The sequence below is a fragment of the Paramormyrops kingsleyae genome, chromosome 14, assembly GCF_048594095.1.
Source record: "Paramormyrops kingsleyae isolate MSU_618 chromosome 14, PKINGS_0.4, whole genome shotgun sequence".
NCBI lineage: Eukaryota > Metazoa > Chordata > Actinopteri > Osteoglossiformes > Mormyridae > Paramormyrops > Paramormyrops kingsleyae.
Genome location: NC_132810.1, coordinates 4,850,001 through 4,865,259, shown reverse-complemented (window position 1 = coordinate 4,865,259; position 15,259 = coordinate 4,850,001). Strand labels below are relative to the sequence as shown.

The 15,259-nt window shown below is 44.6% G+C and overlaps 1 protein-coding gene across 14 annotated transcripts in view; it reads right to left on the bottom strand.

Moving 5' to 3' along the window:
• The window catches only part of nrxn3a (neurexin 3a), a 157,565-nt gene that overhangs the window by 29,002 nt on the left and 113,304 nt on the right, over positions 1-15,259 (bottom strand). For all 14 annotated transcript variants that reach the window (XR_011982552.1, XR_011982553.1, XR_011982554.1 and 11 more), the window contains one exon: positions 10,615-10,796. Coding sequence is in view for 10 of the 14 variants with exons in the window: in XM_023828811.1 (XP_023684579.1) it covers positions 10,615-10,796 (182 nt within the window). In the remaining 4 variants the exon portion in view is untranslated. The remainder of the gene's footprint in view (positions 1-10,614; positions 10,797-15,259) is intronic.

Below are 15,259 nucleotides of genomic sequence, written 5' to 3'. Positions count from 1 at the left end.
GCAACATGACATCCAGATCATAAGAAGGAGATAATCACCCTCACCCTTAAGCCTGGATGTGGTCCCCATAGGTAGTTGGGTTCTCGCCTTCATTCAAGTCGCTAACCTATGACCATAGTGAAGCAGACGCATTCATGTACCACAATGGATAGCATATTTACGCAAAGTGGAACAAACACGTGTAAAAATCAAAATGACTTTAAGTCAGGTACATAGCACACATCTGCCTCCAGAACAACTGCAGTGACCCTTTGGCGGTGATGTGGGACTGCCTCATTTTTATCTGCTTTGGATTTGGATTCATGTACTTTTGGCTAAAAGCGGCCCTGCCTCACAAGTGGCATCCTTTTGTGTAAGTTATTATTGAATCATTCACTGAAGTGCTATAGCTGAGCTGACCGTAGCAAAAAATTGGATGAAACAACAATGAAGCCCCCTGAGTGGTGCTGTTCACCACCTTCTGCACTTACACGTGTGGTGGCGTCACACAGCAGATTTTCCTTTCTCCATGTCTCATGTCAAGCCTGTAGACTTTGAATCCCAATCCCTTTTGGCATGAATGGAAGGCGGCAGGAGAGCACGTCAGATTCCACGGCTCGCTTTAATACATGGTGTGGAACCAGGACGGCAGCCAGTAAGATGCAATCTAAATGTTCTGAACGAGTTACATTCATCCAAGAATGGCTCTACAGAGGCGGGCTTCTTCGCTCTCTGTCGCTCCACTGCAGTCTCTGATTACTACACTGATGGTCCTCACTGCCACAACTCCGGCTCCTGCTGAAGACAATGGCCAGCTTGACACATGCTGCCACTCCTCTTTGCTCAGAGGTAATCTATGGCTGTAACTGCCTCTTTTTTTAGTTTTTAAATATAATAGACTCCCTTGCATTGAGAAACCAGAGATGCAGATTCTGACACACTCGCGTCTGGGCCCAGGTGGGAGGGCAGCAGTTAACATGGGCTGGCAGCAGCACAGAGCTCAGCCGTCACCATCTCAGCAAGCTCAGAATTGAGATCCATCTTCCTCACTGTGAATTTCCCAGCCAGGGAGTCTGCAGGCTCCTGCTGCCTCCAGGGGGAAAAGCCTCGCTGTTCACAGTAAACAGCCGCTAGAGATTTGCATTTCAACATTCCTCCATTTACTTATTACAAACAGAGAATGTGTCTTCTCAAAAAGTATTTGCTTTCTCATAAGAGAAGTTCTCTGCTTACAGTCCCCTTTATTCAGTATGATGTGGTCTGCAGATCAACACTGAGAACCAACCAAAGGAAAAAAAATATTTTAGAAATCCGCCACGTTGCAATCATGTTGAATGCGGCCATAAAAACTAAATTGCTCCTCCATGTGCTATTAATATAACATATACAGAAATAGATTAATAAAATTCAATTAGTTTATTTAATGAAAAGGCTACCCACTTTCCACTATAAAAATCTCAGGCCAGGTTTTATCATCAAAATGGTCCCCGATGAGTCACCGCTTGAATAGCTGCAAGGTGCTTTTAACAAGGTGCCTCCAAGAGATAAAAGACCCATCCCCCAAAAACTCTGTAGATATGATGGATGTAGACGAGTCGACTGTACAAGGATAACAAAGGCAGCCCCTCCTCCTCACCCAAAAGCGACCGGCCCCAAGCAGCTGTAGGTGGCAACCTTTACCAGTCACCCAAGCCCTGAAGCTACAGTAGCTAGCACTAAGCTCCCAATATGTCGACCTGGAGACAAAACAAGCATGAGCCACTGGGCACAGGCTCAGTGCCGGGGCCCTGCTGACTACAGATCACAGCAATATGGTGATTCATTCATTTACTTTGTCAGTACTGTGATATCACTCTAAGGCTTCCCAATTATAAAAGCCCGCTGTCAGATATCACTGGCCTTCACAAATATCATCTTTCAAGCCTTTGACCTACACTGGACAGATGTTTCCTGCCAAACATTGGCAAGATTACTAAATGCAGGCCTCAATGCTCCTACAAGTGGCTCCCATATTAGAGGGAAGGCCCAAGCACAGGAGATCACCAAGGGAATGCCACAGGACCAGCAGCTTGTAAAGCACAGGAGACCCCAAAACGCACGTCCAACACGTTTGCTAGAGTTCCTAAAGCTCCTCTTGTTGACGGGGACTATGGCTCAGTGCAAGGTCCTTCGGATCCCTTGCCGACAAAGTAGTGCCGATTACCTCAGCTTCCATGGCTATGGCATTTTTTTCTATAGCTTGATGTCCAGGGTAAAGCAGGGGAATGATGGAGGAAAGCTACACTTCGGCAGCGCCAGACAGGGATGTGACCCCCTTGAGGGTTGAGATGGCTGAACGGTACCTCAGACAGCTCCCCTGAGCCGCCTCTCCTGTAATCGGCCCTGTCAAAATGCCTGATCATTTAATAGGCTGATAGTGGAGGAAGGCAAAGAGGCGGCATATTCGACTCCAGTAACAGTTTCCCTTGGATCCTTGCAGCTGTAATAGGCTCTTGTGGACCACTTGGCATACAGGGCTTTTATCCCCAGAACCCTTCCTGTCCACTTACTCTGGAAATCAAACTTCACGGTGGCCATCAATAGAACCCCTGTGTTTAACCACCAAGCTTTAGAAATATACTTCAGCAGAAAGGAGCCAGAGGTCATTCTGATTTTTAAGAGCACCCACCTTTCTAAAACTTTCAAAATCCCTGTGAAAAACAAAGCTATGTCTTATAGATGGAACTGAAAAGACAAAAACCCAGTCGGATTGTTTTACAAACCTGGCTAACCCGATGTTACTGAAGAAAACAGACTCACAACTAAGAACTAACAAAGCCACGCTCTGGAGTCCCACATGACTCTGGCAGGTCTATGGGTGACCATGTAAACTGAGATGATCGATAGGGAAGACGCCTTGCTCTGTAGCACACTCACGCACGTGACCACGACACACGCTAGGGCACCAAAGGATTAACATTGAAGTCACATTTTGGAAACAACGCCAACAGGGCATGTAACACAAGGGCTAAAAGTTTTACCAATGAATATTGAACCCTACATGCATTATATTGTATACGTACTAGGGCTGTCACAGTATCAGATTTTGACTACCCAATTATCGTGGGCAAAAAAATTCATAACGATATTACCACAATATCTAGCTGATAATTTGAACAAAATATTTATAATACTGCTTCGAGCTGTAACGAATACAGAGGGTAACGAATATGAATACACATCACGATACTTGGAAGCGAATATGAATATTTATTCATGAATATGAATATAAGTTGTGTTAAAAAAAATAACCTCACAAACTAAACAAACATTTAAAAAATGTAAGTTATGGCAACCTGACATGACAAAAATTGTCATAATAAGAAATAGCAAATCATAAAATCTCTTAGAAACTAAGATTTTTTTCAGATATTTACATCGTTTGATGATTTTCAAATGACTTTGACAAAAACCCTTTTTGAGCTCCAAAATATCGTTATATTACCCTATTTCTATTTGAAGTACTTAGAACATTTTCTTTTAATACTTTTATCAATCCTTAAGTTCAGCCATGCCAAACTAACTGACAAAGAATTATCATTAATGTCACAGAAATACAAACTCTTAAAAATGGTAGAAAATAAGCTAAAAAACATGCTGCATAAAGGATGACTATCTTGTTAACACTGACTAGGAAGAACCTTTATCATTCATTTGGACAACACTTCAATATTCACTTATGGTACTGCAATGTTCTTTTTAAGTTTTTGCGACCTGTAAATGCTTACATTACCTCATCTCATGGCTGAATATTTTGCATTTTGTCACATTTTCATTTATGATAAATTTATTGCCTTCCTTTTTTTCTTGGAAACCCAAAATGGTTCCACACCGGCGACTTAAACTTCGCTGGAGTGTTGACTATGCTGTCCTACTCAGCTGACATTTTCTGCATAATTGCAGTAGATCGAATGGCGTCAAGTCGTAAAACAATCTGCATGCAAATTTCATTTTTTAAAACACTTTAAATGTCGAAAACAACGAATATCTGCAATGTTTTAAATACAGTGTGTCTTCACTGTTGACAGATACTTATTTTACGATCTCATTTTTATATTTATGTGCATGTCGTGATGTTTGACGTAAAGAGCCTTACATCAGAACACGTGACTGCTGTAAACATTACAAAAGACCGTCGATTGCATTTTTGTTTTTTGTTCTTTTGCTAAACAGACAAGAATGAATTCTGATTTTACGAATATTCGAATATTTACCATGTGAATAATGAATATGTATTTGACAACAGGCATTATTCGGTGCACCGAATATTCGAGCGTATCGTAATAAGTGGGCTAAGTGTCTATGCTTCTGATCAGAAGGTCATGGGTTCAAGACCAGCCTTGACCTGCCTGTCCTTTATTTTGATTTCGCCTGCATGTCCTTTCCTCACCATTAGTTATGCACCGGTGCCGTTTCAGCTAAAGTAGGAGACCGAGTTGTTGAATGTCTGTACTGGCTTGTTTGGCTTAGTGGGCTAAGTGTCTGTGTTTGTGATCAGATGGTTATGGGTTCAAGGCCTGCCTGTCCTTTATTTTGATTTCGCATGGATGTCCTATCCTCACCATTAGTTATGCACCGGTGCCGTTTCAGCAAAAGTAGGAGACCGAGTTGATAAGTGTCTTTACTGGCTTGTGTGGCTTAGTGGGCTAAGTGTCTGTGTTTGTGATCAGATGGTCATGGGTTCAAGCTCAGCCTTGGCCTGCCTGTCCTTTATTTTGATTTTGCCTGGATGTTCATTCCTCACCATTAGTTAGGCACTGGTGCCGTTTCAGGTAAAGTAGGAGACCGAGTTGTTGAGTTTTTGTACTGGTCTGTGTGGCTTAGTTGGCTAAGTGTCTGTGCTTGTGATCAGAAGGTCATGGGTTCAAGCCCAGCCTTGGCCTACCTGTTGGTTTATAGGAAAAGAAGGGTTAAGGGTTGTGTATTATTATTATAAGTCTTGCTGCTCTCACACTTGTTTAATAATATGGTGGGGGCCCTAAGTGCGGCAATTGATTTTTTCCTAACTGTATATTCTGGGGGGGGGGGGAGGCCTGAGGGTGGTGGTCATCTGTCTTGGCCTCCACATGTTGTTGGGGTGGTGGTTGTGCATGGGGAGGAGAGGCTTGAACCCTGGTCCTGGGAGTGTGAGGCACTGTTGCTAACCACTACCCTACCAAGCCACCCCCCTCCTTTATTTTGATTTTGCCTGGATGTTCATTCCTCACCATTAGTTAGGCACTGGTGCCGTTTCAGGTAAAGTAGGAGACCGAGTTGTTGAGTTTTTGTACTGGTCTGTGTGGCTTAGTTGGCTAAGTGTCTGTGCTTGTGATCAGAAGGTCATGGGTTCAAGCCCAGCCTTGGCCTACCTGTTGGTTTATAGGAAAAGAAGGGTTAAGGGTTGTGTATTATTATTATAAGTCTTGCTGCTCTCACACTTGTTTAATAATATGGTGGGGGCCCTAAGTGTGGCAATTGATTTTTTCCTAACTGTATATTCTGGGGGGGGGGGGGGCCTGAGGGTGGTGGTCATCTGTCTTGGCCTCCACATGTTGTTGGGGTGGTGGTTGTGCATGGGGAGGAGAGGCTTGAACCCTGGTCCTGGGAGTGTGAGGCACTGTTGCTAACCACTACCCTACCAAGCCACCCCCCTCCTTTATTTAACGGCTTTAATAATGCTACCAGTTAAATTCGTCTTTAAATTTGCTTGTGTGTTTTGTCTCTTCTTTGGCAAATGAATTACATGAAAAATATGAGTGTAGTGAAGTGGAGACTTTATAAGTAAAACTGTAAAAAAGCACAATTACCCTGCTTAATGGATGGTGAAAAGAGAACCAGAAGCAAAGCCTCCTTCTGTGCTTACTGTTGACTTCCAGCAGACTGGGGAGTCTAACAGCCCGTCTTTTCATACAATCCTGTAGTGACACCATTAATATTTCTTTTAACAACATCGTTCATTTGAAATGTTATTTACTTTTTCCAGTTTTTACCTGATTTGGAGTGTTATAAATGTTATAAATGGGACTGTAATGAATGCAAAATACGTCAAACTTCTTATTTCAGTTCAGAGTAAACCAAAGCAATAAGTCCACCAAAATACCACGTCGCTGGCATGTTTATGGCAGGTTTTGCTTATCTGACTTGATTTGAAAAGGGAAAAACCACACTAAACGTGCACAGAAAAATCCACCTTTTTTTGCTAATAAAATACTTTGTTAACTTCTGTGTCATTACACTCATTAAATAGGGTAAGTCTGTCTTTTAGTTTGATGTAACTAACAACGGTTGATAGAATATATTGCATTGTTGCGTGTTTAAGTAATTAATAGTTCATTATTGTTGTGTGTGTGTGTGTGTGTGTGTGTGATATACGCCCCCTCATATAATGGTGGTTGCAGCTGGTTTCTGTGCTCTTTATAAGCTCTGCCACCTCAAAGTTTACAAATTAAGCTCTGCTGGAAACCAGCGTTAAGGAGCAGTACCGCCACCTACTATGATGGAGTGTAAATCAGGTAGTTACTGCCGCAAAATTACTTATGATACTATCATATGTGTATTATTAACATGATATCGATACTGTGTTTTCGAAATATCAGGGTTACTCATAATGTGCACTATACACACACTGACCAATATGATTGCCTTTTATTTTTTCTTGGCCAAAAAAAGTAAATCTCATGAACAAGCATGGAACCCATTACTCTTCCCAGCTTCAACTCCGTGTTTCCAAAGCATAGGCCAAATAGTTGTGACCGCTGCCATATTCGCGGATGCTTGTATTTTCATTTCCTAGCAGGACCCGTCATGCTCAACCTGAAACATTGTGACTTTGCGCCAAACTGACTCGCTTACCTCCGGATGCTCGTCCTGCAGCACTTTGCCTCTGCCGTTTAGCACCTCGCTCAAGCCCCACAGCGATTCCCCCACGACCATAGGAGGGAGCATGGAATTACAGTTCAGGCTAAATTGAATTAATTAATCACTAGGAGAAAGGCAGCATGGGGCAGTTTCTCCCCTGGGGCTGGAGCTGGATGACTGGGCAGACCATACCTAGGCGAAGGGGGGCTCTAAGAATTAGAAGTTTTAATATTAAACTGGAGTATTGATTCATGAATCAGAGATAATGGGACAGAACCACAACCTCAGGGGTGAACTGCTTGCGGGGGGGGGGGGGGGGGTATTAGGCCTGGTTCACCTTCACCTCTGAGACACTCGCTTGATCCACCTGAACTACTCTGGCCCTTTCAGAAACACAGCGGGACTGTGCAAAAAGCGAAAGGTCCCTTCTGATCTGGGAGAGCAGTCCCACCAAATTCAGCGCATATCAATGAACACATACAGTGTCTGGGGTATAGGGCTTACGCCCAGTGCCGTTTGTTCTCCATCATGAATTTAGGAGAACACAGCTGATCCATGGACTAGTCAAGGAGAACAGCTTTATCTAGCATACAGAGGAATTACTGATATGCCCCATTTCCTGTCGCTGGTTATCCGTCCTCATGTGATCGAAAGGCCTGCTGTTCTGCAGGTTTCTCTTGCAAGCAAAACAACATTGTTTAGTGTTTGACGGTTCAGCATCACGTTCTGCAAACCCTGTGACTCCATCTGACCCATCAGGTGATGCATTTGGCAGCACAGATTAAGGCTGAATGGTAGCAGCATTGAGTACCGGAATCAGAATTAGAATCCCGTCAGCTGTCCAGCTGAACTCCGAGTAATACAGGCAGGAAGATGTGATGTGACAAGGCCCCTCTCAGAGGTTCTCCCTCTGCATGGACATCCTTTAGTTGGCAGGATGATTCATCTTCAAAACTACATACATTACTTGACCTCATTTCCCTACATTTTTATTCATTTGAAACAATCACTGCCTATAAAACACCTAATTTTGAAAATGCATTCCTATTGCAAACACAATTTATTATAAATGCATTTATTCTATCCCTTGCTTTTGGCTAAGTACTTCAAGTATGTGCTGGTCACAAGGGTTGGGGAAAGAATGAGTTTCACTGAGGTGTGAAGGAACCCTTCCATTTTATCCAGATTAGTCCAGGGTTTCGCCATCCCACCCTCACACACACTAGGTGCGGATATGAATGTGGCCACAAAGAGACTCAGAGGGTCCATGTGCAATGGTTTGACCCCTGCAGTGCTTTTCTCTGTGTGTACCTCTCCCACCTTTATTATACAGTCATTCCAGATCAGTCTAACAAATAAAAATGCCATCATACATCACCTCTCCAAATCTGTCACTGTGTGTTTGCAAACCACCCAAACATGCAAGTATAACCTTATTCTAACCCAGCCTCCAGCATAATCGACGAGTTATCATCTTCTCATGCAACAAACTGTGTCAAAGGACCTATTTGAGAAACACAGTCTAACTACGTATCATGCGGTGGCCAGTTTTGGCCACATCCCCCTTACATTTCAGCCAAGTAACTCTAACTCTTCACTGTCAGGCAAAAGAAATGTCTAATACTGAGCTACTTTGAAAATTTTCAGTCTGTAGGCATGTATCAAGAACTACAATTCACTGCGCCAGTGCCTAGATGTTTAAAGAAATGCACACTAATATTTTAATATATTTAACCTGGGGAGGGGGGGGTTACCTCCGGGAAAATTTCATTTCTATTCGCCGACCATATTGCCAGGGCTCATGGAGAACCCTAATAAGCCAGTAGTTTGTTGCAAGGAAACATCAACACACAACTGGTGGTACCCCTATGCTCTCTGAAAATGGCCTTGGTGCTCTAGCTGAATACTTTGGCACAGAGGCTGGTCTGCAAGGTCTGACTGAGAACAGATATAGCGGCGGGCCATACCAATTAAGGCGGCACACCACGTTCGTGCCCAAATCCCTCGGCCTCCCACTGAGGGGAGCTCCAGAGAGCATTACACCTCCGCCCTGATTATGCACCGGCTTGCAGCTGGCCACCAGAGAAAAGAAGGCATTTGCTCTTAACGACCAGAAGGCTTCTTCCCACAGATGCGTGGCTTGGCTGTTGAGTAGAGGGCTGCCTCCATCTTAGAGCGGATGAGGGAATTAAACATACTCCACAGATTTACCCACAAATATTCCAATTTAAAAGTAAGGAGAGCCAATTTTCGAAACAGTTGGTATATGAGTCCAGTGCATCTTTAGGTCTTATATTTCATGCTCTGACTCTCTTAGAGTAAAGCTAAATGCCTTTGCTGAGGTGACCCATTTTAAGATCGCTGACATTTAGTTAGTGCTCAGGATCTTCAACAAGGTGTCCCTCAGTGGGTTTCCTGGCTTAGCCCACAAATGTTAAAGCATGGACGTCCGCTGGCAAAATGGCAGCCTGGAGCCCAGGGAATGGGCTGGGCCTCTGGGCTCAAAGAGCTGCGCAATCGGTTAGGACCAGAACCTCTCCTACGCCAGGTTTAAAGGTCTTCAGGTGCACCATGTCTGGAGTAATTCTATAATCACAGAGTAATGTCAATCACAGAGTAATGTGAGTCTAACAGACTAAAGCATCCTTTAGCAGAAAAGTAGCAGGGTGTGGATTATAAAACGGGACCCAAGGGTTCCCTGTTAAGACATTATTTTAAAAAAGCAAGATCAGAGTTTCTAAGAAAAACTTGTTAGATGGGTTCAGATGGAGTCAAAACCCTTTCAAAAGAATAGGATGTCGCCACCAAGAAATAAACCCTTCAGTGTAAATAAAAACCACAAAAGCATGGCTCCCACAGAACAGAGCGGACTGACGAGTCACTCTGCAGATTATATACTTTACAGCTGAACAGGAGATTGGCATACATGAAAGAAAGGATGGCCAGAGGGGCATGCAGTGCTGGTCCTCTGCATACTTCTGTTAATCTCGAAGGTGATTGATTCTTGTCTATGACCATAGTTAAATTCAGTGGGAATGCATCTTTAATGAACATATCTGGGTTGGGGAACCAGGGACTATCAACACACCAGCGATCAATACTGAGATCGGAGCAAGGCCCTACTGAGACAAAACGTGAAGAGTAAAACATTCAACAGTTTTCCTCTCAGCTCCAAGCAAGTGGAGGGCAGGCTACTGTGCAAATGAGCTTCAACAGATAATTGTGCATAAGGCTACTGCCACAGATCACTGACTATTTGAGTTTTCCTACAGTCTACTAGACACACGTGCCTATGTATGCACTACACACTCACTCCCCCTTGAATGTGTAAAGATTGATTTACACATTCCAGTACTAGCTATATCAACTCAAAAATATATAAGAAAGTTCTTACACTTTTAGTTTAAACACTGACTAAAAGGAGACATGTACTTTGTTGAGACATCCCTACAAGGTTATTGTTTCAGAGAGTATTGCTCACAGGAAAACACTGCACATCCCACCAAGCTGTGCCCCATCGGGAACACCCATCAGGCCCCGGAGAAAGAATCGCAGGCTGAAAGGCTTAGCGGTAAGCAGCCTGGGGAGTATTTTTGGTTCACAGCCCTACTTTAACATGCCTTTAATTTTCCCCACGCGCTACAGTATCTGCCAGGGTCGACTAATTGAGCAATTTATATTCGGCTTTATTAGAGGTGCAGTGATTTGTCGGAGAGTGTGAGCGGTGCAGACGAGACATGGGGCACATGGCCTACTCACAATGTGCAGCATGAGGTAGTCTCCAAGGCCGGGGGCACTGTCCACGCGCACCAGGATGCCGTCCTTCAGTGAGGTGCTGAAGCCCACGGTCAAGCGGTCCGTGCGGGTGCTGGGGCGGTCATTGGCAGGCCAGGTGAACGCGATGAGCCCTCCGCCTTTGCCGAATATGAACGTGGTGCCGGCTGGAGGAACACCAGACAGAGCCCAGGTCAGAAACCCTATCGGTGGTGCTTCATTAAAGCGGCACGACTGGAAGCTGTCTGCAGACATGTCACCTCGCTCCTCTGTAAAGAACCCCCAGTCCTATATTGGTGGCTGAGTCTGAGTCATTTTGCCCGTCTGCCTGCATCTCATAATCGACACAGACAATACAACAGGCAGAATATGCTGAGCCCTATGCTATTTATACCTATAAACAAAAACAAGACAGTGTTTGAGTGCAAAATAGCTGCCGCTAACTCCAAGCACGTGTTACAGCACTAGGCAGAGTTGTACAAAAAGTTACAAGAACTTACACAGTGTAAGTATTTGGGTTTTGGGGAAAACCTCGTGTTGGACCAGTCCTTAGCTCTCAGCTAAAACAACAGCCAAATGAGGGAGTATGCGCGACAACTCGGTGAGCAAATACCCCGTTTAAACTGACCAACACAACCTGACATGTCTTTGTAATTTAAGGTTAAAAAGGGATTTACAATCATCTATAAACAAGATGGTCAGAGAAACATAACAGCAGATTTCTGTCACCATTTCAAATGAAGAGGATAAAAAAGCTCATGACGATGAGAAGGTAAAGCAGCAACCACACAAACAAACAGCATCATGTGTCAAGCAGGGCTTCGGGACAAGGCAGCAATCTGGGGAACGCAGGCCCCATGTGAGCATCTCTGAGCCAGTCATCTGAATAGTAGATAGGGGAGAAAACAGCAGTCTGAGTCTGAGCCAATCAGCTGGTACACTGCTCTGACTTCAGCCAGGAACAGTGCGAAGGGTTTGGAACACGACAATCAAACACACCAACTTTTAACAACTAAATCTTTTCACCTGCATCCTTCTTTTTCCTTCACAACAAATAGTTTTGGATTTAATTCTCGATAAATTGCAGTGTAATTGCTGAATTCATTAATGCAGGAGCAGACTGCTGCAGAAATACCGAAGGGTGCAGACAGATGAAACACACTGTTGTGTCCTTCAGGCTACAACGGAGCAGCAGAGGGTCTGACAGACCCACCAGCTGTGTCAACACCATCTTGTACATTTGTAGAATGCATGCAGAGGCCTTATTGCCTGCTGTCTCCTCACATCCCAGTGCCACGGCCAGTGGGGCTTCTGCCCAACTGGCTGCTGCCCATGGCCCCGCAGGATTGGCACACATACAGCGATGGTTACACTGGCACGCTGTCTGATGTCATGTTTACAGCCCCTGGTTTATTAATGATGACATTAATTCTGAGCTGTTCCCTCACTGCGCACCAATGCCAGTGGTGACCCAGGGTGCCAGTGACAAACTCGGCATGTGGATGAATCAGGGGCCCTCACTCATGACCAGCTCATGATCGAACCTGTATGAATAATGGAGCAGTGCTGAGGGGAAACCGAATCACACAAGCCGACACACAGAATAAAGACATCACTGGCAGGCAGGCAGTGATAGCAACACTGTCGTCGTGCCCACACCCCTTCTGTGGATATTCACCAGGAGGGGACGTCAAACATCAGACAGACACTGCATTTGAATGCAGGAAAAAAAGTATATTTGGGTCACTTTGATCAAGCGCTTGCCAGAGCTACTGCTATCAGTTTCCCATCCTTCCATTTATATCTCAAACAGCCAACTATAAAGAGCTTGGGAGTCTTTCGGGGGGGGGGGGGGGGGGGTTCTATTCTCTAAGGGGAAAGTCGCCAGAGAGAAATCTATCAGCTGAGCGATAACAGAACAGCTCCACTAGTGAGGGAATGATTAAAGTAGGGCTTCAGCACGGGCCTTCAGGGAGGGGGTCGGAGGGGCTGATCAACAGGGACACAAACAGACCCTAGAAGCCAGACTCTTTGGAATCCCTAAGTATTTACCATGACTGAAGACTGCTGTACAGAAACTGGGTCACTTACAGAACCAGAATAAATCAATAAACACTTTTTCACAAATAACATATCTAACGCACCTCACACCTTGACCCACATTGTGCCTGCTTATATCCTCACGCTACACAGCTTCAAGGAGCGCCATAGTGCCCCAGCAAGGCCGCGAAGGCCCCTGCCGTCACCCTGTGCCCCCCTCCCTCCCACCCCCATCAGGTAGAGTGAAGCATAAGCATTTCCGCAGTTACATATTGTATACCTAGGTTTTGATTATTAAATATTACGGAAGTATAAGCCTCATGATCCCCTAGGACATCAGCATGACGGCTCCCTATGTCACATGGCTGCTGCACCCAGTCAGCCCATAACCTCAAATGCTTCTACTGTCAATACAAAGTCTAAACACCACAAAGAAGAGGAGTGGTCAGGCCGTGCCCAGGTCAGATTGGTCCTTACGGCACGTTTGCCTGAATGAACAGGTGGGACGCATCCCAAAATGCTGATGCAGGACCCCGGTGAGGGCATGGCACCCTGAACCGTTTCATTGGCTCTGCCTCAATGAATACCGCTTTGACTGCCTAAAAGCACATTATCTAGAAGAGGACAAGAATCCCATTTGGGGAATTAGTATCACCGTGAAATTCACACACAATTTAAGCATTAGCTATGACAACTCAAAGTATGTCATGTTGAGAACATATAAAGTAGAAAGACAACTGGGTGACAGGAATGAAAAAACACGGAGCAATAAAAAAACAATGAAATAAAAGTGAATAATGAACAAGGTTACAGTGGGGGCAAGATATGTTCTTCCCAGACTGGATTCACCCAGGGCATCATATAGAGAAACATGGTCAGCTTCAGGACAGTTCTCTGTGAAGTCCTCTGGTGCAAAGACAGAGCCCGATGTATGCTTTGTGTAATGTGCTGCTCTATACTACCCCTGTTAATGTCTATTGTCCCTCTACGATATGTCATCTATCCTGATTATTCTGGTTTCCTGGCCTTTTGGAGACATGGTACCACTCTTGGCCCTTTTGTTGCCATGACAACCCCCCCTGCCAAATGCTGCTTACAAAACTATAATTTGTTGTTGAGGGAGATACCATGAACTTTATGGCCATTGTCAAGTCAGCACAAAGAGCTCTTCATTTCATTGTGTGCCTGTATGAATTGGTGAAGTGATTCTCATACTCATCTGTCAGATTGAGATTTTTGACAGCATGGGACTGTGACACACAAAAACCCTACAATCCACATACAGGCAGAGTCAGCAGCAAAACATCAAATAGACAGAGAGGGAAAAAAGAATCATGAAATACGACTCCCCTGTAATTCCAACACTTCTCAAAAGGATACAATGTAGGTGAGCTAACTACACCTTGGAAGGAAGCCAATAATAACATCATGTTGAAAAGTGCTCCTTCTGGGCTGCTCCAGTAAACATGCCCGTTACACACAAATCCCTGATCCCCTCTTTAGAATAGTCTTTAAAACCAACACGACATGGAATATTGATCTGAGAAGCTACATCTACTCACATCTCAGACCTGCCTAACAGGGATCACATCTAATGTGCAAAGAGGAGCTAGCAGAGGCGATGAAGTTTCCAGAAATGGCCCCAAAAAGGAGATGCTGGTTTTTATAGCTACAAGCCCGACAGGGAGCATGACACTTTCCATAATAAGCATCATATTTCCATTGCTTTTTGCTTGTACCTGTCATTTTGCTCCTTCGCAATGTGGCCTGCAGGAGATTAGCGTGAGTGACAGCAGGAAGCCCATGTCTCTATTCTGACACGTTTGACCCAAGTAACGGCGTGTGCCTTCCTGTGTCCCTTGTGGCACACACTCAAGTTACATCACAAGTCCAAAAATTTGTCAGCCGGGCTCACAACTCGGACTATGTGCCTGCTGGGCTCCTGTCAGCTGCAAATCAAGTGACACGGGCAGCGGAGGAACCAGACCCCGCAGCGCGACTGCTACTGTGATGCAAAAAAGTAACATTATGGACTGAAGTGAGTAACTCTGCGGTTCAAACCATCAGCTGCTTTTATGCTCATGCTACAGAGTTTTCTGTTATTAGAACATATCACTGTTTGGGCCACACACAGTACTAGGGATCAGGGATCAGCACCTGCAACGCTGATGGACTAGAGCAATCAGGAACACCACGGAGGCAGTGTACATAGGTCCACGATGGCCCTGATTGGAGAGCAGATATAAGGAGGTCACACTACCTCTTGGACAAAAGGGGAAGGGAGATGGGGTCATGACACACTTCAACTCAAGATGAAGCCCAATCAACATCGACTGGAAGAGGGTGTTCAATGCTGGAAGATTACATTGCTTTCATGGCATGACAGATTGAGCAACAGAAGATCTATCAGGTAGTAACTTGCATGCAGAGAGTTACTAGCAGAAGATCCAGAGTGAGGAAAAAAACATGCCAATTACCATCCTCCTCTGAGAACAACTCCCAAAATCCTCAGTAAAATACTGGGTATAACAGGAGTATTACATCAGCTTCCTTTTTCGAGAACCATTCGAAATCCTTCCGGAAATCTGTC